This window comes from Zeus faber, assembly GCF_960531495.2.
Source record: "Zeus faber genome assembly, chromosome: 20".
In the NCBI taxonomy this organism is placed as follows: Eukaryota; Metazoa; Chordata; class Actinopteri; order Zeiformes; family Zeidae; genus Zeus; species Zeus faber.
In genome coordinates this window covers 10,623,931-10,650,895 of record NC_137207.1, presented here as the reverse complement: position 1 = coordinate 10,650,895, position 26,965 = coordinate 10,623,931, and the positions used below count along the sequence as shown (strand labels likewise).

Below are 26,965 nucleotides of genomic sequence, written 5' to 3'. Positions count from 1 at the left end.
TCTCCTGTGGATACATTTGTTCATCTCGTGTCTTTGGCCCCATAGCGTCTAGATAAGATTAAAAAGATAAAAAGATAAATAAAATTGGGTGGTTTCTGGTGAGACGGATTGGGTGTACGCTCGCTGAGATTTTGGCACGAGAGGGCGTCATAACTTTCGGAAGTTTGGCAGCGGAGCCGAGTCTTGGCGGGCTGCGGGGGAAGCGTGAAACCATGCTCAAACGTGAACCACACCGCGTTCCAAATTATTATGCAAATGATAATTTTCTCTGATTTTCCTAAATAGTCGATGCAAATGACAGTCAACATATTTTTCAAGTCATCAACCATTAGGGTATAATTTGAATGTTATTGAACAAACCTGCCAACGATAACAGTATTTTTTTCAAAAATAAAACTCAAAATGCAGTGTTCCAAATTATTATGCACAACATAGTTTCAAAACATTTTATAGGTTGTAAACTGAAAATGGCCAGTTGAATTTGCAGCACTAGGAGGTCATATTCACTGAAATCAAAAGCTATTTCAATCAAAAACATCTTAACAGGCCAAGTTACATGTTTACATGGAACATTGGAACACGGTGTAGACACCTGTCAATCAAGGTAGGAATTAACTGTGTGTATCGCAAGAGGTGTGTTCTTTTTCTATTGACTTAGACTGAGTTGGGTTTCCTGAAGCATTTACAAATCTTGTGCCAAACTGCAGCTTAAAGCATTTCCTCATTGGCTTCAACAACATGGTTTTCTCATCCTCAGTCATCAGTCAACTCAGTGCATCCTTTATCCCAACACAAACACACTACCCTCCTGACATGGCAGCCAAATGTGGCAATATTCCAAGGTGGCATTTGACATGGTTTTTTCGATCGACTGTGAAAAAGGGCGGCCTCCGACGTCCCCCAAAGGCAGAGACCTTCCATTTCCGCCCGAATCACCGTGCCAGAACCACCAACGCAAAAAGGAAAAAGCCGCATTTTACAAAATAGATGAATGTGACACGAGAGCATAGGAGATCAGCGCGTGAGCCGCGCCGACTTCAAATGCAAGCGTCCTGCTGATTCCCTTTGCCACCAGCGGCTACTGATGTACCGTGGCCCGGTTCCCAAACGAGAGGCGCAAAAGACAAACACAAGCATAAACACAGACTACAGAGACGTCTCGCTGAAGCGCCCGCTCTCTCAGACAATTACATTATCATTGCATGTTCAAGCGCCGAACAATACAAAACCAAGGCCCAGCCTACAACAACCCATTCTTTTGTTGCTCCTTCTTTCACCATTCTTTTTTTTTTGTTATCAAAGAGCTAAATCAAAACACAGTACAGTTCCCGGGCAAGTATGGGCATGGAAAAGTAAGCGCCCGCCAGTTTGCACTCAACCACCAACATTGCAGCACATACATGAGCACTAACATGAGAAGGAAATAAGGCCCAACGAAGTGTATCTACGTACAGTTTGTGCCGCCTGGAGCGGGTAAGAAAAGGAACAGTTTGGTTCAGTTGGACGACACTATTTTGCACAAACACAAACACACACACACACACACACACACATAATTAGTTAACTCCTACTGTAAATTCCTCAGCAAATCCCAGACAGGCAACCCCATCTGCCAGGGTAAGAAAGGGGTCAGGATTAATGTGTGTGTGTGTGTGTGTGTGTGTGTGTGTGTGTGTGTGTGTGTGTGTGTGAGAGAGAGAGAGAGAACAACGACATACACAAGGCAAGAGCAGGTGAAGCCCTTGAGTAACTCCTTCGTTGCTGCCCAACTGTTTTTGGCTGATAGCGTAGAAGGCTGATGAGGGCCATTTGTATCCAGTTAGTTAGATTATTGGATACTGTAACTGTCTGTGCTGCTGCAGAACCCTATGAGGGCAGAGAGAGACTGGAGTGGTGGCCCTGAAAGCAAGTGGCTGGGTGCACACACACACACACACACACACACACACACACACACACACACACACACACACACACACACACACACACACACACACACACACACACACACACACACACACACACACACACACACACACACCTTGCCCTTGTGTTATAGAACTCTAATCTGACCCTATGCCAGATGGGCTATCCATCCCAGATTCAAGGAACGACAGAAGGGGGGGGGGGGAGAGGGAGAGGGAGCAAAGGATAAGGAAGTAAAGAACTTGCATCTGATAATGAGAGGGACCCATCTGAGCTTTGAGAAGGAGTAGTAATAAGTAGATCTTTGTTCACCATATACTCCCATTCACTTTTAGTTCTTCTATTTACCCATCAAGTCAATGACAAAAATCAATAGGTTACTAACCGAGGGAAGCAAACTGTCAGGCAAATCCAGAGAAGAAGAAGAAGAATCTTTATTTGTCACATGACAAACCACACTACAAGACATGCATAGACGTACACACACACACACACACACACACACACACACACACACACACACACACACACACACACACACACACACACACACACACACACACACACACACACACACACACACACACACACACACACGCTTTTTGGGTGGTGGTCAGTGAAATGTGGCCTCTGCATTTCACCCATCCTGGCTTGGGGCTTCCAGGAGCAGTGAGCGGCATTCGACGACGCGCCCCGGGACTTGGTACCAAACGTCCATCGCTGGTCGGACGATGGTGATGTGTGCATGTTTTTGGTGAGGGTCCTTACCGATGTTAGATGGAGGAAACCCCATGTGAGCACAGGGAGCACATGCAAACTCCACACAAAAGTTCAAATTATGATCTTAACATTGGTGGCGTAACGTGCGGCCATCTGCCCGGGAACCCCGAGCCAGAGCGTTTTAATTGTGACGGAGCGCGGGCTGGACAGCGGGTCAACATGAAAGCAAGTGTCTGCTGCAACAAAGCAGATTGTAATCCCCGGCCCTTTGAAGAACCACCCTGTAATGGACTCCCCTTCAGGAGGAACAAACGACACCCATTAAAGTTGACTCTCCTCTCAGGGTGTGTGTGTGTGTGTGTGTGTGTGTGTGTGTGTGTGTGTGTGTGTGTGTGTGTGTGTGTGTGTGTGTGTGTGTGTGTGTGTGTGTGTGTGTGTGTGTCTGTTAGTTGGTGGGTGGCAAAACACAAAGATTAGTTTACACTTCAAGCTGTCACGTTTTAAGTGCAACGGCATGAGAGGGCGGCTGAAGGCATCTGTACCAGACGGCACACTTCAAGTCGGGATACATATGTGAGCGTGAAGCATCCATAGTTTTCTCCAGGTGACAGTTTGGCCAAAAAGAGAGACGGCAGAAGTGACAGAAAGTGGGGAAAAGAGGCTGCGTTAAGCCAAGTCTAATTGCCCCAGCCAAAAACGTGAAGTCAGCAGATGGTCAATCACAGTGGAAGTGCCGCTCTCAGCTACTTGCCGGCAAGCCAGCCCTGAGATACAGCGCTCATTCCCATGGGGTGTCTTCGAGTCTTCTCAGCGATCTCCCAAACTCTTTATTTTTTTTCTAAATGACAAACCAAACTCTCAGGATCGTCTCCCCGCTGAAGCAAATTCACCTTTCTGCACAACCTTTGCTGCGATCACGCCAATACCGGCCAGGAGAATTACTCTGCCGAGATACCCGCCGCCCCCGCCCCCCAACCCCTAAAATAATAATATGCTGAACAACCGAAACACATACTCTCTCATCAGGGCCTGACCCCTGGCCTGCCGCGAGTTATAGGGTCTCTCACCTCCCTCTGCACCCAGCCTAAGGCTCAGGGGCCCAGACCGGAGGGAATGTCCAGCATACCCAGCATCCCCACCCGACCAAAACGACACCACAACTTGACCCATTGACACAGCAATACTCCCCCAAAGAGCCTATCACATTCAAACTGCGCATAATCATGTTCTTTGAGGGAATCAATGGGACTACATCGACAGACCCGGCTTACCGTTACTGCTTCAGAGGTTAACCGAGAAGGTCCTCTGCAGGAGCAAGACTCAACATGGGCCGTGCTGCTGCTGGATAAGGGGGGGGTATGACGAAAATATTCGGAGGACTAGCCATTACGGCAGGGGAGGCCGAGTTGTGGTTTGTTTGTAACAAACAATAACAATCAATACGGGATGTAGGGCAGCGGTCGTCACGGACAAACTGCGTAATAGGCTGTTTTGTAGGACAGAGCTTTGTTCCCCGAGAGCTGCAGCCAACCATGATGCTCCAAAGGCCGGAGCAGATAATTTGACAAAAAAGGGAGAGAGAGAGAGAGAGAGAGAGAGAGAGACAGGCTTCAACTTGAGAACACTTGTCCGGCATCGGAACAAGGGGAACGCAGTCATTAAAGGCCGCGCTACTGCGGGCGAGATGGCTCGTCGACTTTGCTGGAAATCTGCGGAGATAAGAAAGCGCTCTAAAGCCACTCAGCAAGGCATGACTGCAGGGGGCTGCGTTTAAGAGATTAGCTCCCCTTGTACAGCAGTTAGAATCCACTTATTTCGTCAAATTGTTTGTTTGAAACGCGACTGCCGCTGAGTCTGAGCACGGGGCGTGTCTTTTGCCGGCGGCATAATGTGATGACTGTGGTTATCACGAAATACAGTTGCACCATTGGGGGAACTTCAGTGACTGGAAAAGGAAAGCAAAAAAGGCAGAGATTACATGATGTGAGGGAAGAACCCCCCCCCCCCGCAAGACATTTTAAATGATTGTCACTTAACTGCAGAAATGCACTCTTTGCACTTTCCACTCCTTTCAGGGCATGAATATTTAAAATCGACTTGTCCTTGACTGCTATGATACCAACTGTGCGACTGCAGTCCAAGTAAGGTCGGCCGGCTACTTCGATTTCTCTCTTTTTTTTTTTTTTTTTTTTTTTTTTGGCTTTGATTCTCAGCGTTCCGTGCAACGTCCCTCCTTGAACCGAGAGGACAACCCCGAAATATTCTCACGCACATATTCCGTGCTAAACATAAATAGAGTAGGAGACCAAAAAAAAACAAAAACACCACAAACTTGAAAAAGGCACAAAGACACTGTGTCGGCAGAAAGCAGACATGGCCTCTGGGCGCCCGCCGGGGCCTTTTACTCACTCGTCTTGTTGCACTTGACCTTGGAGAGAAGCTTGTGCGCCGACAGGAGATCTCCGCTCTTCACGGCCACGAGCAGGTCCTGCTCCTTCCCCATGATCACGGCCTCGACGCCGCGCGACCGGACGCCACAACCGACCGGTCACCGTTAAGCCCTCCGGGGGTCCTTGTCCCTCACTCCTTTGGACAAAGAGTCATAACGGCAAGCCAAAAGCACGTCTCCCGGTGCGGCCCCCTGCGTCGTTCCGCCCGAGTCTCCAGGAGACGTCCCCGGGTTGTTTATTTCCTCCTCGTAGGACGCGGCGATGGAGGCGGCTCCCACATGCGGTGGTCACTTTACAGGCGGACACCGCGGGACAGCGGGCGTCCGGGACGTGCGGCGGCTGGCCCGGCGCTCAGCACCCGCCGCCGAGGTTGAAGGGTCGGCTGAAATCTTTCGGAGGTTTCTCCCCTTTTCACGCGCGTGGCATCTTTCGCGGTGGTGGAGGTGGAGGTGGGGGGCGTCAAAAGGAGGCGGAGGCCCGGTCGTCCAGCACGTGCCTTGTATTTGGGCGGTCTGCGGGAAACCGATTTGCCATAACCGCATAGACGGAACGCTAGAAGGAGATGGGGCGAAGGAGACAAGACAGACAAACCACAGTTAGATGCAGTCACTCTCTGTTTAACTTGAATTCCCACAAGAAATGCAAATAACTTGAGTCTTTCAACTAAGTTCTGGCGAGCCACTTGTTGAATTCAGTTGAACTTTCTTTAAGGCCATTTCTCCTCCGTGCACCGTATCACATCCCATGCGGCAGCAGCATCCACCGTTACAAAATCCCACTGGTCTCATGTCATGTTAATGCTTTCGTTTGGGCTTCAACAGGTCAAGTGCAAAACACGCGATCTCCAAGTTGACACATGAAATCCCCTGAAAGCCGTGTTTAACAAATTCTGAAGGAAGGGCAATTTCTTCTGGGCTCCCACCCACTTTTTTTTTTTTTTTTCCCCCTCCTCTAAATGTTGTATGGTTTTTTTTAGTTGTTGTTATGCATGTTCAGAATTACCTTGACCTATACACAGCTTTCCTTTGAATATTAAGTTGTCAGAATTTGTTAAAAATAAGTTGTGAAATGATAAAACAGACCCGGAACAAATCATGCCGGCGGGCATAATATGTAATTCACACACACACACACAGACACAGACACACACACACAGACACAGACACACACACACACACACACACACACACACACACACAAAACCCCTTTAAAAATGATGCAGCTCCAGGGGTCAACCATCAGACTGTCTACGTCCGATGAGGTGAAGGTCCAATCCTGACGGTTGGATGTTGGGATTTAAGTTCGTCTGAGGATAATCGGACGTCTGAGTTTCGGGTTATCCTATCTTAGGTGGCACAGCGAAAATACAGTACTCTATGAGCGCTGGGAGACATTCGCGTCAGCAAACTTTCATTCGCTTACTTTATATTGCGGGTAGATGACTCCTGCGTTCTGCGACTCTTCCCAAACAGAAAGGGATTCTAAAAAGTCCACCGGCATCAGCTTCCCCTCAACTTTGAGGCAGCACCTCTCTCACCCAAATCGAACCCCCGTCGGGAGTCCCGCCAAGCTTTTCAGCTTTTCAATTATAGTTATTTCTCGTCCTCCGAAAGGGGGCGGAGTGAGGCAGCGCTGACCAAAGCCTTGAGACTCATTTGCATGACATCCCCGCAGCGGCTGCAACACAGTGTGACGGCGGCACGGGAAGAAAATCCGCCGCGGCGTCTCGGGTTGTCGCCACCCTACTGTCCTTGTACTATGCGCGGAGAATTAAGTCAAAAGTCAGAGCCGATTCTGAGCGCAGCGTACAAAAACCACAATTGCCGCCGAAGAAGAGGCAGAAGAGCGGTGGAGTCGCCCGGAGCCGGGTTATGATTGGTGTCGAGGAGGGAGGGTCTCAACATGCTTTGGTTGTAATTACAACAACAACAAACAACAACAACAGATCCGTTTCACCATCAGTCCAAATGTTCCACAACAAGTTTGCCTCCTATCCTTAAAAGTTTATTATGAAGATAGTTGATGGCGTAAGAAAATTAGTTAAAAATAAATAAAAATGAAAAATAAATCGCATGAATAATAGGAAGTGGGGGGAAAAAAAAAAAAAAAAAAAAAAAGGCTCCCAATGACACAACTTTTATCTTTTAGATCTAATAATGGACATAACGTTCGGGAGAAAGACAAACGATAAACCAGTCATCGTACTTTATCCATGTCAAGGACCCCAAAATTCATTCTGTTCCCAATCTGAGAGGTTTTATTTTTGGCTTGCTATATATAGATGTATCATGTCCAGTTGGGACAGTTGCGAGCGAAGCCTGTAATCGTAAAAGTCATTTTGCACATTTTCTTCCTGCAGGAAAAAAAACAAAAACAAAGAAAAAAAAAAAAAAAAACCTTCCAATGAATTAAATAGATTAATTTAACTATTCATGTTGGCTGGGAGTTGGGACCCCTTGGAACGCCATTAGAAGGACCCCCCGGGGGCCCTGTAACCCACTTCGAGAACCACTGATCACTGATCATAACAGAGCTTCAGAAATTGTACTTGGAACATACATGCACACTGCGGGAATTAACAACTTGAGCAGCTCCAGGCTGCTTAATGTATACGGTGCTTTAGTTAGAATCTGAATGTGACGGTTGTGGGGGATAATATCAATCACAAGGCGCAATCATATCTTTATTCTCTTTCAAGCCATATTGCCGTAAGAGAGTTCAATTGAATACTCTGACAAATTTTTACATTCAAGACGATGCGTCCCTCTACTATATTATCAAATTAAATACGCTATTAAATGTATGTAAAATAAATGTATTTTGTAGAAACTCGGTCAGTAATGAAACTCACAAACTGAAAATAAATACTGAGAAGTAAATTCAAGTCCAGGTAAAAAAAATAAATACATTAAAAAAAAAAAAAAAAAAAAAAAAAAAAAGTTGAGGCATTTGCGAGAAATCACATTGAATGTGACTAAGTCACATTTTGCATGCCAGCGAAAAATAAATAAAAATAAAATACTTAATTATTATAATTCATTATAAATATGTGGAACTTGTATTTCTCAAGTGTGCTGTGAATTGCTTTCACAGCACAAGAGTGAAAAACACTGCAGATCACCGCGATTACCCTCCGGGGACGATAAAAAAAAAAAAAGCATCTATGAATATGTGTTGTTTATCCATCCATCCATCCATCTTTATATCTACCCATCCAGCCATCTATCTTTATAACTATCCATCTATCTTTACATCTATCCATCCAGCCATCTATCTTTATAACTATCCATCATCCATCTATCTTTACATCTATCCATCCATCCATCCATTCATCTTTATATCTATCTTTATAACTATCCATCTATCTTTACATCTATCCATCCAGCCATCTATCTTTACATCTATCCATCCATCCATCCATTCATCTTTATATCTATCTTTATAACTATCCATCTATCTTTACATCTATCCATCCAGCCATCTATCTTTACATCTATCCATCCATCCATCCATTCATCTTTATATCTATCTTTATAACTATCCATCATCCATCTATCTTTATATCTATCTTTATATCTATCTTTATGTCCTTATGGGGGGGGGGTTATGATGGATAGATATAAAGATAGATATAAAGATAGATATAAAGATAGATGGATGATGGATAGTTATCCATCATCCATCTATCTTTATATCTATCTTTATATCTATCTTTATGTCCTTATGGGGGGGGGTTATGATGGATAGATATAAAGATAGATATAAAGATAGATATAAAGATAGATGTAAAGATAGATGGATGATGGATAGTTATCCATCATCCATCTATCTTTACATCTATCCATCCATCCATCCATTCATCTTTATAACTATCCATCATCCATCTATCTTTATATCTATCTTTATATCTATCTTTATATCTATCTTTATATCTATCTTTACATCTATCCATCCATCCATCCATTCATCTTTATATCCATCCACCCATTCATCCACCCGTCTAATTAGTTGAAGGCGTTTCGGGCTGTCCGCAAGAACCAGAGTTAAATGTGATACTTTTGAAAGACCCTTCAGGACAAAGTGGAACCCAATCTCAAACCAACGAATGACCTTCGCAGCCAAACAAAACAGCATTTTAAACATTCAGGCGTCAGAAGAACCCCCCCCAGTGTGTTTAAAGGCGCATTCCGGAGAGGGGCAACACTGCGCCGCTCGGACGCTCTGCGACCAAACCGAGCGTCGAAAAACGTGGATATATCCCCCCCACCACCCCACCTTGTCGCGGGGAAGGCTCGGATCTAAAAACAAAACAAACAAAAAAAAAAAAAACCCCAGAGGACTCACCTGCCGCCCCGAGTCCCCTTCCTCAATTTAGACTTAATTGTCTTTCTGCAGGTGGTCCCACGCTCCCGTCGCGCGTCGGCGCTGCGGTGGGAGCTCAACTTCCCACCACCTGCTCAACTTGGCCGCCTAGCAGACGGGTCTCCCCGGTCTCTCTCCCCGGTCTCTCCCCCCGGTCTCTCTCCCCCCCCCGTCTGCCGCCGAGGTGCGTCCGCCTCCCTCCGTGGCGGCGCGGAGCCGTGGAGAGGAGCGCGCAGAGCGGAGCGACGAGGCGGCCCACGGCGCCAGACTCCTCCTTCAGCCCGGCGGCCCGTCCACCCTCCGGCGAGACGCGCTCATCGAGCGTCAAACCGCTTGGAGAAGTTCAGGACTCGTGATTCAAGGGAAATTATTGTTTCAATTATGTATTTATTCATATTAGATTAAAAAAAAAATTTGTTGTTGTTGTTGTTGTATTTGTTTTTTTGTTTTTTAAGTCATATTTTATGGAATTCATTCATTATTATCATTAGCATTATTATTAATATTGTTATTTAATTATTATTGTTATAATAATTAGTATTATTATAATTATTATTATTATTTGAATGCCTTCTATTCATGTGAAAGTACTTTGAGTTGCACGTTGTATATGGCATTTGCTATACAAATAAATGATATTATTATTATTATTATTTTTTTTACTATTTGTATGCCTTTTATTAATGTGAAGTACTTTGAATTGAATGTGGTACATGGAATTTGCTATACATATAAGGGATATTATTATTAATATTATTATTATTATATTATACTGTAAATAATAATGAAGTATAAGTATCCCGTTAAATGCTTGAAACCATTGATCATTTATTCAAGGCTTGGAAAAAATATTTTGCTCAGAGGACATTAAGTTTGACTTTCTCTTTTTTTTGGACTTTTTCTTTCATAATAAACCTACTAATTATTGAGGAAAGTTGATTTACAAACGGCAAGGACGGGGTCCTTTACTGAAATCAAACGTTTGCGGAATTCCCCATGTAACAAAATGTCTTGAAAGTCTTGAAAATAAAAATGCCTTAACAGGAAACCACTTCTTTCATGGTAATGTTGTGCGTTTTTTGCTCACGGCCTTTTTTTTTCGTCTTAAATGGATAAACGGATGAAGTCATGTGAGAGCTAATGCCAAAAGTAACTCAGAGAGTACAATACTTTGTACTTTGTACTTTATACTTTGTACTTTGTACAGTACTTTGGCGCCATCTGCCGGCGTTGAAAGTGAACATGTTTCCCTCGACCTTTAATATCATTTGTGTAGTGTTTACCATTCAAACTGATAACGATTAAACGACTATAGCGATTATAAATCCCATACTTGGAACTCATCCCATATTGTTCGCGACGGCACGGAAGAACAGAAGAAGTGATTCATCATTTGTCAACAGAGATCCATGGACGCCCAAATAGTTTGTATATTCATTATGTTCCATAGCAACTTATTTCTCGGTTAATCCATTCAGTGTAATGTTTATCAAATAATTCCAACGTAAAAATTATAGTAAATTACATAACCTCCTGACCTGCCAAGCCTGTGAAGGAATAATTAATCTCATCATCAAAATAACCTGTATTGTTCAAAAACACAAAAGGGTCCAGGACAAGCCAGGACAGACACTAAGCCTGCGGGAACACGCCACACCAACATATTGACTGGGGATTGTTATTTAATTACTGTAAATTGTGTTGCAATTGCTATGATTAAAAACACGTTGACATTTCCAACTAGCACTTTGATTTGTCATGCAGGTTGCTTTAAAAAAAAAAAAAACGGAATAATAAAAGATAGGCTATGAAATTCAGAATGAAGCAACGATGAAGCAATGATAGAGACACTTAAATACAAAGAGGTTTTATTACATTAACTTACATGCAAACGGGATTTCCATGTCGGTGTGAAAGTGTAATGCAGAGGTTGTCGAGTCAGTGCGTATTCAGTAAATCAGTAGATCCCGTAGGTGTGCTCCTTCCCGTCCCTGTAGCGGTCGAGGTAGCGCAGTGGCTGCCTGTGGGGGAACTTCACCTGCGGAGGGTGGTAGACCGGAGGCCGCACAAACTCAAACACAGGCTCCTTCATGTCTGCGGGAGGGAAGCACAGTCCACCATCAGAGCACAAATTAAGAAAGTATAACACAGTATGACAAAGTATAACATAGTGTAAGAAAGCATAAGAGAGTATAAGATCGCATTAGAAAGTACAAGCTGGTATAAGAAAGTAAAACAGTGTATTAGAAAGTAAAACAGTGTAAGAAAGTATAAGCGAGTACAAGAAAATTATAGCATACTATGAGTATAGTATAGCAAAAGTAAAAAATACAAGAAAGTGAAACATAGTATAGTATAACATAGTACAAGAATGTATAACATAGTAAAAGAAAGTATCATGAACGGACCCAAACCTGGCTATGTTTAACTTTTAAAACAGAATTTACCTGCATTTTTCCACTGTAGATAGCAAACGAGTAAAGTAGTATGTAATAGTACATAATATAATAATGATAATAAAAATAATAATAATAATAATAATAATAATATGTTATCAGTATGGTACCTCAGTTTGACTGTCATGGTTCGGTATGCGTTCGGCACAAGAATATAAGAAAGGCCATCTTGTTACTTCTGGGTGTGTCGGGGAAGCTTGTGTAAGCAAAGTGACGGCTCTCATGAAAGCCAGCGAATTAGAAAACAGTGTTAGCCTAGCGGTTAACGAACACGTGTTGACATAGAACAAGCTGGGTTTGAGGGAAAGCAATGTCTAACCACCACACCGGTGTGAAGTAAGGGAAGTTGTCTGGTGTGAATATCCGTCCACCTTTCTTGGGCGGAACCTTTCGGCTAGTGCTCTAAAATTTGCCCGCGCGACCCGCTTTTCGCGCTGTGCGCGTTTCCGTGCGGGAGCTTACTGAGCGCGTTGTGGAAGGTGTCGGTGACGGACTCGTCCCACTGGCACTGGAAGAAGGCCAGGCCCGCCGGCGTCAAGTTGTCCTGGTGCTTTCTGTAGAAGTCCACCGTCTTAAATGTCCGATCTGCCAGAGAGAGGCTGCGGAACCCGGAGAACAAAGGTAACTTGACGGCCATACATACAAGACTTACATGGTCAGTATAGTAAAATGTAAGACCTTTTTAATCAACTCCATCAACGCAATGAAGGTCAAAAGGGACAGAACGGGTCACACGACGGGGTTAAATAAATAAATCAACATCATCCAGGAAACAACAATCAGATCTTCTACACTAATGGAGGTTTAGGTCAAAACATCTGTGCAAAGTGACAAGATCTTCTCCCCACGTCGCTCTTGAGCTGCAAAGATTTGGCGGTTTGTGCGAACCATTAATAGTGACCCTTTCAAAGCTTAATATTATTTCGTATTGTAAACCAAAAAAAAAAAAATCACAACGTCCTCATTTGAGTGCGTTTAAAATTCTTTTTTATTTTTTATTTTTTAAATCCTATTCAGATCGTCTCACCACGGAGAGTCCCTGGCGTCTTCCCGGAAGTCTACACGTCCTTGCTGTTTGAAGAGCACGTAAACGTAGCGGTGGAAGCCGGTGCCTTTGGCAGGAAATGGGGCCAAGTAGTGACATAGCTCCTCCCCCGACTGCACGGCGCACCCTGGAACGTTACCTCTGCGAAGGCGATGTGTAAACAAATGGAGAGAACATATTTTTGACTGAAAGCTACGCGTGACTTTTTGGGGGTAAAATATAAACTTGGAATTGATATTCGTTTTGAAACTGCTGTAATGTAATGTATGTAGTCTTGTTATTCATGAGTCTGTGATACTCACACTAGCCAGTGCACATATTCTGCTTCAGTGTCCAGAAGATGCTCATCTGAAAATTGTATTTTGACATAACATCTGTTAATACCAAGGCAAACTGCAAAACAGCCAGTCAGAACGCAATTCATGATGCGCTTCGATTGGAACAGAACCACCTGATGGGAAAAAGTTCATGCAACGGCAGAGGGATACAAAGTCAAGATTCATGAACGCATCTTTATTTTTTCCACGCAGTTAATTCCCCAAAAGTACAGCGTACATTTACTGGCTCCTAGATTTATAATGTTTTTTTCCAAAAAAAAAAGAATATACCTGGGCAAGTGAGCAGCAGGGTCCACAATGAGCCCTCCTCCGCCTCAAAGTGGACCAGGGGAGCAGATTTGGCCTATGCGATGCAACGGAGAGCGCAGTTAGGGAAAGGTGGGCGAAGCTTGATAAGGGGCAGAATAATTCAAACGCTGAAATTGCCATTCGATTTTATATATATATATATATATATTTTTTTTTTTAGGAATACATAATTGATGATAAATTTGGCTAATGTTAGCCAATCAATTCACATGTGATAGACAATGGAGAGAAATATTTCTGGTAATAGTGTGCGAAGTCTGCAGAAGGGCACAAGCGCACTCACGCATTTCCCTCTCCTCCGGCGTTTCACTGTGTGTACAAGGGAATGACCGGTTATTCCACAGATGTGGCGAAGTAAGTGGGAAATAAACCTGACCATCACAGACGGAATGTCCTCTAGTGAGAGGTTACCAACATCCGGCTCGGGGAACGAACGGCCCCCCGGCCCCTCTCCCGCCAAGTTCTAAATGAGCATTAAAAATGTGTATAAATGTAATATATTGGAATATTAAAACGCATAAAGAATACAAATTTGATTGGGATTACAAAGGAATATCTGCAGCCCTAGGGCGCTTTGGGATTTTCATTTCGAAAAGGCTTTACTTTTCACACCAAAAAAGTATGTTTGGCAGTAAAATTACACTTTGAACAGAAAGTTTCGCTTCGTATCAATTACATTGGATCGTCGCAGATGTGTCAATACATCGATCCAGATTACACCCCTAAAAAGAGAGAGAGAGAAAGAAAGCAACGTCATGTTTCGACTTGAACTTACCTCAGTGGGTGTCAGCCGGTTCCCATAATACACCTGGTGGCTGTTGTCTTGCCCACAGCTGATCCGAAGCGAGACACAGGGTAGAAAGTAGGCCATGGGGAAGAGATCTCTAAAGACACCATAGTGGTCGGCCAACCTCCTTATATGAGATGGACCTCTACTCATTTCCCAGCCTTCCTGAACTCGGTCCAGGGGGATCTTGACTGGAGATTATATTAAAAAAAAAAAGAGAGAGAGAGAGAGAGTTCAACATCAAATTAGACAAAAATTGATGAACAAAAAACAAAAGCCCCGTTAAAGCTGTAAACAAAAACAGTCGACATTGGCATCAGACTACTTTTACGGGTCCCGTCTGACGACTGCATAAATTACACGCGATGCAAATATGGGCAGAATACAGACAATGTAAAATGTAAATGCGAAGATCAATCCCCCCCCCCCCCCCCCACCCCACCACACACACACACACACACACACACACACACAAAAGTATCAGGTGTAAATGTGGATTCAATCTTTCTGCGCGAGTCAAGCCGACCGGCACACTTACAGGTACGCAGACGAGTGGCCCTCTCTAGCTCCACGTTTTTCTTGTTGTCCTTGAGCAGCCGTCTTCTCTCCCTGGCCTCCCTGATCCTGGAGGGACGGCAGTGTGGGAGTCCGATGTTGACTCGCTCCGCCCCTGCGACACAACAAAAACCTCTGGAGTGGGGCCTCAAGGGAGCACCGCGGCGTGGTGTCCAACACCGGTGTTAGTTCATTGAGATTGAGATTGAGTTGAGCGGACACACTTCCTCACCATGTTCGGGATCGGTGTCTTCTATGTACTTTCTGTAGGTTTTCCACCAGACGGGCTTGCTCTTCGCTTCCTCCGCGTGTCTCAAGTAGCGCGTGAAGCTGCGATACCGCTCCAGCGACTCCAGGTTTTTACAGTCAATGTCCTCATTTGGCATGGGACCCAACGGGGCGGCCCATCGGCAGGCAAGTGCTGTTCGGCATAAACGCGACGGTTTGTAAGACAACTCACATGATGTTGCATCCAGAGTCGGGCTGTCACGCTCAGGTCATGTTGGCTGACAATTAAACGTCGTACAAATAATTGCATATTTGACAAGGTTATTGTCTCACTGGTTAATTTAATTCCACTATCGTACCAAGATTTGATGCTGGTTTCATAATACAAATCCTACTTAAGGAGGAAGTGGCACTTGTTGACATAGGAAGTGTTTGTTTTTTCTCTCTCCAGTTAATGTGGTGCAGCGTTTCTTAAATTGGCTGTATAGTTGGACGTAAACATCTAGATTTGTATGTGGCAGCTGTAATCCCGGCTGACATTGAAGTTAACCTATCGTGACCTCCCAAGAAGTGAATGTTGTTGCTTTTAAGCTCATGGTTGTGTAATTAAGGTGACCGAAGCTGGATAAAACAGCAGGTAAAGGACAAATGAGAAATCATGCCAGGCCCCTTCAGCCAATGAACTATACGGAGGGTGGACAACGTCGTATCGGACAGCCTGTCTGACTACCAGTAGTTGCCCTGCCGTGCAAAGCTCGGCGCCAAGGTGAACAACGTATTACCATTTTCATACCTGATGTGCCAAATGCGTTGACACGACTGACTCCTAAATGTGCCACAGCTCGAAAGGACGAGGTGCGGACCATGCGTAACGCCATCTTGGATGAAGTGACGTAATCCGTGTCGCCCTGCTGCATTCGGGTTCGACGGGAATTACGGTTGGAACGTCGGGTGTTGATTGTGGACCGCTGTCGGTTAGAGTTTTTATTTATTTATTTATTTTTAAATCCTCCTTTAAAGAACAGAGAGAGAGCAAGGCTTGCCTTTATCTTCGGAGTGATCGGGGGTAAAAAGCCAAAGTCCGAGTTTGCGTGCAGCATTTACGGCGTTACCGATTTGGTAGCTGGGAGCTCTCGTCTCTTCCGTGGGACTTGAACGCGGCATGAGCGTGTGTGCCCGTGTCGTCATCACTGAGGCTCCATCAGACCTACTGTGCCCAGTGTTTCATGCTATTGTGCTTGTGGCCTGAATGTATAGAACTGGTAAGGATGAATTATAACATTACCGTGTTAAGTACGTGTTCCAAACTATCCGTAACAAGAATTTGTTTAGTTCAATTTACCAGCTTTTTGTTTTTGTTTTGTTTTAATCTATTTATGCCTGCTTGTGTCTAAGCTAACGTTAGCTCCTACTCCCAGCTGGACCAATGCTAATCCATACCTTGTTGCTATATAAACAAACAAATACCATAAACACAAATAACAAACACCATAAACACGAATACAATCAACACTAAACACAAACAAAATAAACAAAATAGCCATTTCCACATAGACAGGCCACCATGTGAGATAAGGCTGGAGTCCCTTCTCTCATTTGTGTTGTTAATTTTAAACACTTACAACTACCTAATGTGCAAAGGGTTTGGCTGATGGGAAGCTTTGAATGTTGTCAAAATGATGAACAATTGTCTCTCAGACAGGGGTGTGGGATCAAGATGGACGCCCAGAATCCAAACCTGACCTGCGCCATTTGCTTGGAGAGGTTCAAGGTTCCTGTCACCATTCCCTGCGGTCACACCTTCTGTCTGAAGTGCATCACCATGCACTGGGACACCAAGAGCAAGTCTGATGTTGGACCTCAGTGCCCATTTTGCCAAGAGAAATTCCCCACGAGACCCGTCCTCAAGCGTAACGTGTCCCTCTCGGTCTTGACCGAGGCAGCCAATAGCACCAGCTCCTCGTGCCGGGAGGTGGTTACGAGGTGTGGCGAGGGGGCCAGAGCCATGGTTTTGTGCGATCTTCATAAAAAGCCTCTTGTGTATTATTGCAAGCAGGACAAAATGTCCGTTTGCTGTGAGTGTGCGATCACTCAATGCAAGACCCACGAGCAGTCGTTGTTGGAGGCGGAGAGAGAAACCCAAGAGGTTCCTATTGCATACTTGAAATGTTAAACCTAGAAACCTGTGTAGGACTGACAGTACATTGTAATTATTGGCATACCATACTTTGAGGATCTGAATACTGTAGTCATGCTTGGCTTTAATTGAAACCTTATTTTTGATCATGGGGAGTCACCTGAAGGATGTTAAAATTCTTGAAATTGATAATGGTTAGTGAAACTGCTAAAAACTTGCCAATCTGAAGTGATTGAGTACTAGATCAATTAAACAGACTCATGCCAATGACTTGCATTCACTCAATGATACACCAGTAGGTTACACTAATAAACCTTTAATGCAACAATGGTGCCTGGATCATGTATGGCAGACTTGTTTTTGTCTCAGTTGCTGCTGGTAAGGAAAAGTACAGAAGTGGGAAAACTCATTGAAGAGACTGAGAGGAGTATTGAAGAGCTGACTGAAAATATTGGCCAAGCCAAGGTAATTAGGTTCTCATTTCTAGCACTTTAATATTACTATTCAACTCAGTTTTAATGTGTGCCTCTCCCCCCACAGGTGACTCTAAATCAGACCTCAATCTGGTTGACTACCAAGTTCTCTACACTAATAAAAGTCCTAGCTGAGAAGCAAGAGGTAACAGATCACTTTATTGAAGTCCAAAAGCAGGAGACTCTCTACCAAGCTGAAGCCAGGCTAACTGAACTTCAAGAGAGGGCCCAGAAACTCAGAGAGAGCCATGGCCAAATAGAGTCACTATACAACCTGCCTGATACTCAACTAATCAAGGTTTGTATTGCTACCCAATGCACTAGAAATTTTATTGAGACTTTCCGAAGCCCACAAGATTCTTAGTAATTAGACAAATTCCTATGGTGGGAAAGAAGAGAGGAGTCACTTAAAGTTGTAAATGTTTTTATTTACTTGTATTGCTCCTTTTTCATGAAGGGATCATTCAGGTCAATAGCGTTGGCGGCGGAGGCGACGTGTTGCGCCGCAGAGCTGTCGTTGGCGGCGGAGGCGACGTGTTGCGCCGCAGAGCTGTCGTTGGCGGCCGAGGCGACGTGTTGCGCCGCAGAGCTGTCGTTGGCGGCCGAGGCGACGTGTTGCGCCGCAGAGCTGTCGTTGGCGGCCGAGGCGACGTGTTGCGCCGCAGAGCTGTCGTTGGCGGCCGAGGCGACGTGTTGCGCCGCAGAGCTGTCGTTGGCGGCCGAGGCGACGTGTTGCGCCGCAGAGCTGTCGTTGGCGGCCGAGGCGACGTGTTGCGCCGCAGAGCTGTCGTTGGCGGCCGAGGCGACGTGTTGCGCCGCAGAGCTGTCGTTGGCGGCCGAGGCGACGTGTTGCGCCGCAGAGCTGTCGTTGGCGGCCGAGGCGACGTGTTGCGCCGCAGAGCTGTCGTTGGCGGCCGAGGCGACGTGTTGCGCCGCAGAGCTGTCGTTGGCGGCCGAGGCGACGTGTTGCGCCGCAGAGCTGTCGTTGGCGGCCGAGGCGACGTGTTGCGCCGCAGAGCTGTCGTTGGCGGCCGAGGCGACGTGTTGCGCCGCAGAGCTGTCGTTGGCGGCCGAGGCGACGTGTTGCGCCGCAGAGCTGTCGTTGGCGGCCGAGGCGACGTGTTGCGCCGCAGAGCTGTCGTTGGCGGCCGAGGCGACGTGTTGCGCCGCAGAGCTGTCGTTGGCGGCCGAGGCGACGTGTTGCGCCGCAGAGCTGTCGTTGGCGGCCGAGGCGACGTGTTGCGCCGCAGAGCTGTCGTTGGCGGCCGAGGCGACGTGTTGCGCCGCAGAGCTGTCGTTGGCGGCCGAGGCGACGTGTTGCGCCGCAGAGCTGTCGTTGGCGGCCGAGGCGACGTGTTGCGCCGCAGAGCTGTCGTTGGCGGCCGAGGCGACGTGTTGCGCCGCAGAGCTGTCGTTGGCGGCCGAGGCGACGTGTTGCGCCGCAGAGCTGTCGTTGGCGGCCGAGGCGACGTGTTGCGCCGCAGAGCTGTCGTTGGCGGCCGAGGCGACGTGTTGCGCCGCAGAGCTGTCGTTGGCGGCCGAGGCGACGTGTTGCGCCGCAGAGCTGTCGTTGGCGGCCGAGGCGACGTGTTGCGCCGCAGAGCTGTCGTTGGCGGCCGAGGCGACGTGTTGCGCCGCAGAGCTGTCGTTGGCGGCCGAGGCGACGTGTTGCGCCGCAGAGCTGTCGTTGGCGGCCGAGGCGACGTGTTGCGCCGCAGAGCTGTCGTTGGCGGCCGAGGCGACGTGTTGCGCCGCAGAGCTGTCGTTGGCGGCCGAGGCGACGTGTTGCGCCGCAGAGCTGTCGTTGGCGGCCGAGGCGACGTGTTGCGCCGCAGAGCTGTCGTTGGCGGCCGAGGCGACGTGTTGCGCCGCAGAGCTGTCGTTGGCGGCCGAGGCGACGTGTTGCGCCGCAGAGCTGTCGTTGGCGGCCGAGGCGACGTGTTGCGCCGCAGAGCTGTCGTTGGCGGCCGAGGCGACGTGTTGCGCCGCAGAGCTGTCGTTGCCGGCCGAGGCGACGTGTTGCGCCGCAGAGCTGTCGTTGCCGGCCGAGGCGACGTGTTGCGCCGCAGAGCTGTCGTTGGCGGCCGAGGCGACGTGTTGCGCCGCAGAGCTGTCGTTGGCGGCCGAGGCGACGTGTTGCGCCGCAGAGCTGTCGTTGGCGGCCGAGGCGACGTGTTGCGCCGCAGAGCTGTCGTTGGCGGCCGAGGCGACGTGTTGCGCCGCAGAGCTGTCGTTGGCGGCCGAGCCGACGTGTTGCGCCGCAGAGCTGTCGTTGGCGGCCGAGCCGACGTGTTGCGCCGCAGAGCTGTCGTTGGCGGCCGAGGCGACGTGTTGCGCCGCAGAGCTGTCGTTGGCGGCCGAGGCGACGTGTTGCGCCGCAGAGCTGTCGTTGGCGGCCGAGGCGACGTGTTGCGCCGCAGAGCTGTCGTTGGCGGCCGAGGCGACGTGTTGCGCCGCAGAGCTGTCGTTGGCGGCCGAGGCGACGTGTTGCGCCGCAGAGCTGTCGTTGGCGGCCGAGGCGACGTGTTGCGCCGCAGAGCTGTCGTTGGCGGCCGAGGCGACGTGTTGCGCCGCAGAGCTGTCGTTGGCGGCCGAGGCGACGTGTTGCGCCGCAGAGCTGTCGTTGGCGGCCGAGGCGACGTGTTGCGCCGCAGAGCTGTCGTTGGCGGCCGAGGCGACGTGTTGCGCCGCAGAGCTGTCGTTGGCGGCCGAGGCGACGTGTTGCGCCGCAGAGCTGTCGTTGGCGGCCGAGGCGACGTGTTGCGCCGCAGAGCTGTCGTTGGCGGCCGAGGCGACGTGTTGCGCCGCAGAGCTGTCGTTGGCGGCCGAGGCGACGTGTTGCGCCGCAGAGCTGTCGTTGGCGGCCGAGGCGACGTGTTGCGCCGCAGAGCTGTCGTTGGCGGCCGAGGCGACGTGTTGCGCCGCAGAGCTGTCGTTGGCGGCCGAGGCGACGTGTTGCGCCGCAGAGCTGTCGTTGGCGGCCGAGGCGACGTGTTGCGCCGCAGAGCTGTCGTTGGCGGCCGAGGCGACGTGTTGCGCCGCAGAGCTGTCGTTGGCGGCCGAGGCGACGTGTTGCGCCGCAGAGCTGTCGTTGGCGGCCGAGGCGACGTGTTGCGCCGCAGAGCTGTCGTTGGCGGCCGAGGCGACGTGTTGCGCCGCAGAGCTGTCGTTGGCGGCCGAGGCGACGTGTTGCGCCGCAGAGCTGTCCAGGTAGCCTATCGGTCTTTGTTTATTAGCGAGTTTTGTCTTTGTATGCTGATAAGTCATCTTAATTGGCTCCGGGTCCATCAGCGATGAGGCCTCAGCTTCCACTTCAGCAGTCTCCAAATGTACTGTTAGTACCACCAAATGACAATTTTAATTTTATATAATATTCCAACCAACTAGGCTACTATTAAAGTTACTCTGAGCAAGCTTACCTTCTTTGACATGTTGTTCATTGTACTTGGACTCCATTGACTTAAGTAATTTGAGGACATTTTCAATAGACATTTCAGCAGGTGAAAGCTCTGCAAAACAGAGCAGGGTTAGTGCAAACGAAGACACCACACCATTAGCACTAAACATACACATCACATTGTTACCTCTCATTCCCCCCTGAACGGCATTCTCTAGTCTTGATTTTGTGCTTTCAACTGGGGAGCAAGAGCCTGGGATAAAAATAAGTTAGTCAAGTATTTGGAGAAGATTAGTTTCCAAGTTATCTAGCATGAGCTCTAATGTAGTAAGTTCAACTCAAGTCTCTGTAAAAGCAAACATTTATCAATCAACACATTTGACTGTGTAAAAGCAGCAATTGTTTTTAAACTTTGATTTAGCTGACAACAGGCTTATTAACACAAGGATGTCAAAAGATTACCTTTGGCCAGCCAAACTGTCAGCACACATGTGATCCACACCCAAACGGTTCCCATTGCTTCACTTGCCAGCACAAGAGGTGACATCCCATGAGACAGCAGGGGTTTATACTTTCTGTTGCTCTAACTACTGATAATAATCAGCTGTGGCTCACCTGCCTGCTCCTCCCTTTCAATTTTTTTTTTTTTTTGTCTGTCGCCATCCAGTGTCTAATGCCAGAGCTACTGCAATTCAGACTAGAGGAAAATCCAAATATATTTTATTTATATTTATATAAATATATTTATATTTATATTGTCCAAACTTGCTTGGTGACATTAAAACTACCTGAAATAGAAGATGAAATAAGGAAAAGTGGCTGGCCTCAGTGACAATTACAACATAAATAGGTGGTACCCGAAACAGGGGCTAATAGATGTAAAACCAATGTGCCCGATGTGCCCCATATAAAGTCATGGTTTAGCAGTAAGTATATAACTTCCAATTCAGGCCGAATTGTAAAAAGGGCAAATGACCGATGCAGGGAATGCTTTCATTCATTTGGACTCCTTCTTTCATTTGTGCTGATCTTAAGACTGCCCCAAACCTTTCTCAGAATTAAAACATCTCTTTGCAGGAGTCGATGCTGGTAACAGTGCCCTGTTTCAAAGACGTTCCAGTAGACGTGACGCCTAACCTGCAGGAGCGACTGAGTGGCGTGATGGACGTCCTGTCCAGGGTGTCGAAGCTGGTGTCGGAGGATCTCGATAAGGTTGTGAGCACCACCGTCGGTCAGGACAATCAAGGTGAGGATCCGGTGGATTCCAGGGGACAAACGATGTCCCGTGTTTTCATGTCGGTCTCACGTTGTTGTTGTTTTTCTCCCCCAGGCTCCCCTCAGGACAAGCGCCCAGTCTTGGCCGTGGTTCCGAGCCCTGCAGCTCCATGCCACCCCGGTGGGAAGGAGGGTCTCAGCACTTGTAAGTCCCATTGCATTTCTCTGAACCTCCTCAGGCTTCCACGCCGGTGCCTGGATCCGTATTTATTGAAGAGTGTTCCAGGCACGTTATCTTTGAAGCCATTCTGATCTTCAGGAATGGGATCTTTAGGAAGTGTTAGGATAGACCCCCCCCCCACCCCCATGCTGATGATGATGATGATGATGATGATGATGGAGAACTGCAGCTACTAAGTGTTCCCCAGTGGAGCCTGTTCCTGCTGGAGTTCGGGTGGAGGTGGGAGTGAAGAACGCTGCGTCTGAAATCACGTGATAGAGAGGCAAGAAACCACACCACCTCAGCAGTATGATGGTTCTCAGAAGGTGTAGCAGACTGTAGGTGACTCAGATCCCTAAAAACGAGTAAGAATGATGAGCAGTAGTCTTCCTGACTGAACGTATGCAAAAGCTACATTTGTTTTCCACGGCGAGCACATTCTGAGTATTTGCACAAACTCTTGACATGCTAACATTTGCTTACAATGGTGAGAAGTGTCACGGAAAGGTTGTTTTATTGTTGGATGGGTGTCTGATGGCCCCAAAAAATACCAACAATAGAGGGTTGTCACAAATATTACATGATCGTAATTATTTGAGCAGATCGCAAATCCTTTGTGAATTTGTTCCATCCAAATTTTATGGCAATTTTGCAACCAATGTTAATAAATACAAATACAATGTGAAAATGACCAAATATACCAGTTAAATATGTTCCAATCAATAGGTATACATTAATTATAATTAAAAAAAAGATTATGTCACTATTATGGTGGCATAAAAAAAAGACAATTAAATTGTCAATCTCAATTCTGAAAATTGAAAAAAAAAAATAATAATAAAAAAAAGTATGAAAACGAATTGTCGACTAAAACTCGCCCCTAACTTCCACCCATGTATCTGCTTGAAGTTGCTGCTCTTTGTCCGGGGGAAAACCCATTATTTTCCTTTCGCGTCATTGCAGACCGATGTTCCTTGACCTTTGACCCCCGCACGGCCAACAGCCACCTGCTGCTGTCGCAGGAAAACTGTCGGGCGGAGCACCTGACCTCGGGCCCCCGCCTCGTCAATGCCCACGAGGCCCGCTTCGACCACACCTGGCAGGTGCTCTGCTTCCAGGGCTTCTCTGGCGGGCAGCACTACTGGGAGCTGGAGGTGTCCAAGCCCTGGGCCTACGTGGGGGTGAGGAAGCCCTGAAGGAATCCCTTCAAAAAAGTTTGATTTGTCGAGCCGGCTTTACACTGCATCCAAAAACTGATCCTACCCACCGGCGGCCGTTGGATGACCTGCGTTTAGGTTTGGCATGACAAAATATCCCAGGGAAAAGGGGAGAGCTTGTTTTGTTTTTCCAGTACAAGCGCAAGTAATTTGCTAAGCTGGAGATTTACCAGTTTATTTATTTAAGGTTATTTGATAGACTTAGAACTGGAATCCAAGCAAAATCACAGGGTTTTTAACTTTCAGCCCATATTTGCTGATGTTAAGAAACGTTAAAAAAAAGTACTTTGTTATTTCCAGTTGTTTCTGTGATATCCAGAATGCATATTATCATACAGTGTGATTACATATGGGTCTGTCTTATTTACAAGTCGTAAAAACAAAAGCTTTTTCGCACAATTTTGCTTTAAATAAAACACAGAAGTTCACAAATTATATAGTTTCGAGGAAAGACGCCGCGAAATCAAGTACTTTCGATCGCAACCATCACAAAAAAAAAAACCTCAAACTAAATCCCGGAGGGACTTTCAAATTGCAGGGGGAATGGCCCTAAATCCTTTTCAAAAGGGGCACCGATTGTGGTTTGCTTCCGATGGCGATAGTCGGCTGCTCTCCCTCCGCAGGTGACGTACGAGGCCATCCCCAGGAAGGAGAAGGGCAAGCGCTGCATGGTGGGCATGAACGAGCTGTCGTGGAGCCTGCAGCTGGACGAGCAGCAGCTGAGCGCCTGGCACAACGGGCGCAAGGAGACGCTGACGGGCCACGCCCCGCGCCACGCCCGCATCGGCATGCTGCTGGACTACGAGGCGGGCACGCTCACCTACTACGGGGACGGCCAGACCCGGCTGCACGCCTTCCACTGCGCCTTCACCCAGAAGCTGTTCCCCGCCTGCTGGATCGGGGAAGGCGTCAGCATCACCCTCTGCTCCACATGAGAGAGGGGAGAGGGGAGGGGAAACGGAGGCTCACCATCAAGGTAGTGACTTGAAAAGATGCACTATGAAACTATTAAATATATGGCGCTGGCCCATATATTGTGTGGTATAGGGTGCCCTATTTTTTTAACGTATGGGGGCTTTTACAGTGACTCATTTTAGTTAGCAACGGGGGGCGATGTTACGAGTCCACTTATCTCCCATGTGGTCATCAACGCTCAACCTGGGAAGAAATGTTCTGGCGCTGCCAGACTATTCCTTCTCCCCCTTCATGTATTTGACTAAAAAGATAGCACAGCATTGTTATTATAACGACATCTGCGCCTGCTCGTTTTGCACAATGATGTTATTTCTTTTTTTTTTTTTATCACCAGTGAGCGCTCTCGTTTCATCTCGTAAGAGCTATTCAAAAGCCTAAAATCATACCAATCCTCACTCCATGAAATCAATATCCAAGCGGTTTCAAGTGGTTATTGGTGAGATTATCTGGTTTAAAAAAAAATAAAAAATAAATCCCATATTTGATATCCTACAAATGAGAGGCGGCTGTGATCAGGAAACTGTTGACACGGATGAACATTCACCCCAAAAAAAAAAAAAAAAAAAAAAAAAAAAAGAGCAGCACCTTTGCATGAAAAAAACATCCCCACCACCTCAAGTGACCGGGAAAAAAAATCAATTAAAAAAGTCAATCAGAAGAAGAGCAGTTTAAAGAAGAGTTCTTCGAGGGAAGACGGCGGTAAACCCAGAAGACGTTTTTTTTTATTATTATTTTTATTTTTTTATTTTTTGGAGAACTCTGGGTTTCCATATCCACCAGACGGTGTTATGGATCGCCGCTTTAACAAAATCTAACTTACGTTTGCAGCGTGATGACAAAGTTGTCAGCTGCACCGTCCCTCCCCCCAGCAGACGTTGTTCCTAACTACTGACTGTCTGTTACTCTGCCGGGAGGATACAGACCAAATCTGAGCAAGATGGAGAAATGCTTTGTGTTTGTAGAGGACAGTGAGCCATCCCAGGGGAAAGTAGTCGACCTTTGTACTGGTACTCTACATCCTTTTATTTTTTTCGCCAGCATAAATGTGTTTTTTTTTTTTTTTTGGATGAACCACAAGTTAGAACAAGGTTTGAGATCAAGCTGTAGATCACTACTGGAGCTGGGAGAAAAACAAACCGCGCAGCCGGATTTCAACAGGGAACACACACGATACCCACGGTACTGTGATGGAATCTACTGATCTGCTGTACTATCCCGTACAATGTTTAGACTTTTTTTTTATTATTATTATTATTTTTTTTTTCCCTCTTTCCCTTGAGCTTTTTGACTTCACTGCAATGCACTCGGAAAAGAAAAATGGGCCCTGACCAAGACATTTCACTGGAATACCGTTCTGGACGCACAGGACCGAGGGAACGAAAGCACATTTCGAACTCGTCCAGCTACGATGACAATTCGCTCCCCAAACCTTTCCAGTGTTTTGTTTTTTTTCTCAGTTTGTTTTTGGGAGGGGGGTTGGGGGGTTGCAAAAATGCTGTACTGAGTTGGAATTTGACATTGAATAAATGTATTAATGTGCAACAGAGGAATCCGAAGACTACTTCTGTCGAAAAAAAAAAAAAAAAATGAACACAAAAGGCACTTCTGTGGTTGGCGTGAATCAAATCGAGTTTAATAAAATCCAATCCAATGCATACATGCATCAGTTGCTGTTGAGATCATGCGTTTGCTTTGTCCGAATCACACAAATAAATTAGAGCTTAAATACAGTGCTTATGTTAATATACACACAGCTGCAACAGAGCAAACAGGGGCCCAATGTAGAACATTCTGGAAGTGCAACGACAGACTTCAACACAGCAGTTCGCGTCGTGCCACAGTTAGTGTGTTAGTTCCAATGGAGGAAATGAAGCAAAGTATGGCGCCAGACGTTTTAACATTTTATCACATTTTTCGAGATATCAAAAGTATGAAACTTGATATACGTTTTTTTGGGGGGGGGGGGATTTGCTTTTAAAATGTGATGCCTATTGAATGTTGAAATCAGTACATCCCGTTTTTGAGGTTTGATAACATTTCAGATTTCTTCTGAAGTTAGAAGAGGAGGAGACCAAAACCAAGAGGATCTTGGTTTTCACATTGCAATGTCATGTTTTCAATGTGACATAAACAAAGACCTTCACTCATGATATCC

General features: G+C 46.7%; 3 protein-coding genes across 3 annotated transcripts in view; 1 reads left to right on the top strand and 2 right to left on the bottom strand.

Moving 5' to 3' along the window:
• Positions 1 to 5,194, bottom strand: part of LOC307245365 (CASK interacting protein 2) — a 42,228-nt gene extending 37,034 nt beyond the window's left edge. The window contains exon 1 of the mRNA XM_080020912.1: positions 5,056 to 5,194. Within this exon, the coding sequence (XP_079877038.1) occupies positions 5,056 to 5,149 (94 nt within the window). The 5' untranslated portion in view covers positions 5,150 to 5,194. The remainder of the gene's footprint in view (positions 1 to 5,055) is intronic.
• Positions 5,195 to 11,304: 6,110 nt separating this feature from the next.
• mrpl38 (mitochondrial ribosomal protein L38) lies at positions 11,305 to 16,064 on the bottom strand. Its single transcript, XM_080021889.1, has 9 exons — positions 15,970 to 16,064; positions 15,181 to 15,369; positions 14,932 to 15,063; positions 14,382 to 14,584; positions 13,568 to 13,640; positions 13,262 to 13,307; positions 12,942 to 13,100; positions 12,377 to 12,513; positions 11,305 to 11,552 (listed from the first exon to the last, which is right to left on the bottom strand). The coding sequence occupies exons 1-9, from the start codon at positions 16,052 to 16,054 to the stop codon at positions 11,416 to 11,418; spliced, it is 1,161 nt and encodes a 386-aa protein (XP_079878015.1). The 5' UTR covers positions 16,055 to 16,064; the 3' UTR covers positions 11,305 to 11,415.
• A 312-nt stretch (positions 16,065 to 16,376) lies between these two features.
• trim65 (tripartite motif containing 65) lies at positions 16,377 to 24,799 on the top strand. Its single transcript, XM_080021417.1, has 8 exons — positions 16,377 to 16,438; positions 16,875 to 17,322; positions 17,683 to 17,778; positions 17,854 to 18,084; positions 22,261 to 22,429; positions 22,514 to 22,603; positions 23,582 to 23,799; positions 24,459 to 24,799. The coding sequence occupies exons 2-8, from the start codon at positions 16,894 to 16,896 to the stop codon at positions 24,768 to 24,770; spliced, it is 1,545 nt and encodes a 514-aa protein (XP_079877543.1). The 5' UTR covers positions 16,377 to 16,438; positions 16,875 to 16,893; the 3' UTR covers positions 24,771 to 24,799.
• The last annotated feature ends 2,166 nt before the right edge of the window (positions 24,800 to 26,965 follow it).

What these genes read in the sequence shown, in the direction of transcription:
- mrpl38 (XM_080021889.1), bottom strand. Translation starts at nt 16,054, where the DNA reads ATGGCGTTACGCATGGTCCGCACCTCGTCCTTTCGAGCTGTGGCACAT. An exon ending in GAATATGTGCACTGGCTAGT is followed by an intron (nt 13,101 to 13,261) that starts GTGAGTATCACA and finishes TCGCCTTCGCAG; the next exon opens with AGGTAACGTTCCAGGGTGCG. An exon ending in CACCTTCCACAACGCGCTCA is followed by an intron (nt 11,553 to 12,376) that starts GTAAGCTCCCGC and finishes TCCCTCCCGCAG; the next exon opens with ACATGAAGGAGCCTGTGTTT.
- trim65 (XM_080021417.1), top strand. Translation starts at nt 16,894, where the DNA reads ATGGACGCCCAGAATCCAAACCTGACCTGCGCCATTTGCTTGGAGAGG. An exon ending in CTGATACTCAACTAATCAAG is followed by an intron (nt 18,085 to 22,260) that starts GTTTGTATTGCT and finishes ATCTCTTTGCAG; the next exon opens with GAGTCGATGCTGGTAACAGT. An exon ending in CGTCGGTCAGGACAATCAAG is followed by an intron (nt 22,430 to 22,513) that starts GTGAGGATCCGG and finishes TTTCTCCCCCAG; the next exon opens with GCTCCCCTCAGGACAAGCGC.